The sequence below is a fragment of the Apaloderma vittatum genome, unplaced genomic scaffold, assembly GCF_000703405.1.
Source record: "Apaloderma vittatum isolate BGI_N311 unplaced genomic scaffold, ASM70340v1 scaffold33004, whole genome shotgun sequence".
NCBI lineage: Eukaryota > Metazoa > Chordata > Aves > Trogoniformes > Trogonidae > Apaloderma > Apaloderma vittatum.
Genome location: NW_009713772.1, coordinates 4,863 through 6,493, shown reverse-complemented (window position 1 = coordinate 6,493; position 1,631 = coordinate 4,863). Strand labels below are relative to the sequence as shown.

General features: G+C 60.0%; 1 protein-coding gene across 1 annotated transcript in view; it reads right to left on the bottom strand.

Moving 5' to 3' along the window:
- Window positions 1–1,631, bottom strand: part of LOC104273241 (glycogen phosphorylase, liver form) — a gene marked incomplete at both ends in the record, with an annotated part of 6,432 nt that overhangs the window by 162 nt on the left and 4,639 nt on the right. The window contains 4 exons of the mRNA XM_009868498.1: window positions 60–221; window positions 804–950; window positions 1,191–1,283; window positions 1,436–1,579. Coding sequence (XP_009866800.1) covers window positions 60–221; window positions 804–950; window positions 1,191–1,283; window positions 1,436–1,579 — 546 coding nt within the window. The remainder of the gene's footprint in view (window positions 1–59; window positions 222–803; window positions 951–1,190; window positions 1,284–1,435; window positions 1,580–1,631) is intronic.

The window sequence follows — 1,631 nt, the reverse complement described above, 5'->3', positions numbered from 1 at the left end:
CCGCACCATTTCCAAGCCCGGCATGATCCACCTCCTCCTCCCCTTCCCCACACTTACACTTGGGTCTTGACGATCTCAGAGTGGATCTTCGCCACACCGTTGACGGCGTGGGAGCCGACGATGCAGAGGTGGGCCATGTTGATTCTCTTGGTGCCCCCTTCCTCGATCAGGGACATCCTCCGCAGCCGGTCCACGTCGTTAGGGAAGAGGGACGCGATGTGCTGCCGGCAGAGGCCAGAGAGGCGGGGGGGCGGGCCACCGTTTCGGGATGTCCCACCTTATGTCTCCCAAAGAGGAGGCCGCCGTGATGTCCCCAACACATCTGACACCAGCTAGAGCGGTGGCTTTTACTCCAGTGGGATGGTGCTCACTCCCTCCAAGGGGTGTTCTTTCCCAGTATGGACATCTCTGGACAGAAGGACCCCCCAAGCCCCCACAGAGCGGGGACTGCAGGCACGTCCTTGGCCAGAGAGGCCAGGTACTGCCAGACCGGGTGGCCAAACGACCACTTCCTTGGGAACCCCAACCTCATCCTTCTGCAGGATGAATTTAGCGTGAAATGCCAACAGCTAAGTCCCTGGAGTAACGGGTGAAGCCTTTAAAACAGTCACTAACTGCAAGATGGCAACAGGCCGGTGGGAAGGGCTTTCCTACACACCAGCCTCCCAAAACATCAGCCAGAACCACCTGCCCTCACACCCAACGTCATTGGTTCATGCATCCCCCCCATCCCGACAGCACAATGGGTGCCATCCCTGTCCCGCTCTCTGGAGAGGGCTCCAGCACTGCCCCGAGGCACTTACATCCAGGTGTCTCTGGTTGATCTCGTAGATGATTTGCAGGTGTCTGGGGAGCAGCTTCTCCACCAAGTCCACCGGCCAGCGCTCCAGGGCTTCGGGAAGCACCGTGTGGTTGGTGTAGGCGAAGGTCCTTTTGGTGATGTCCCAGGCCTACCAGGGAGAGAGCTGGGGTGCTGAGGGTGCAGGCAGCCCCGGGTGGGTGCCAGCACCCACGCACAGTTCTCCCATGGTGGCCAGCAGCAGGCTCCTCAATGTCCATACTGGTGAAACCCAATTTGACTGCTCTACATCATTCCCTGGGCCACCAGCAGTCACAAAACTCGTTCCCCAGCTCCTCCACCACGGGTGCAAGCAGAAGGGACCCAGGGGGGCCAGGTCAGATCTGCCTACCTTGTTCCACGGCAGCTTCTCGATGTCCACGAAAATCCTCATCAGCTCAGGGATGGCCATGGCGGGGTGCGTGTCGTTCAGCTGGATGGCGACCTGTGCGGAGAAGAGGGGTGGCACATGGGGACAAGTGGGAGACAGGTGGGTATGCCACCACCCACGTGAGCTGGGCACAGGCACCCACGGAGGCTCCATGAAACCTGTCCAGCACCTGGAAAGTGTCAAAACGGAGCAAGCCTGGCTCATACCTGATCGGGGAAGGAATCAAACACAGTCCGGACGCTGTCGGTGCTCCCAAATTTTGACGCTTTGAAGCGGCGTATGATGTCCTGGAGGGTGGCAGCCACGACGAAGTACTCCTGCTTCAGCCGCAGCTCCTTCCCCTCGAAGAACTGCGAGGAGAGGAGCAGGGGAGGATTGCCTCGTGCTGCCTGGGCATGCCAG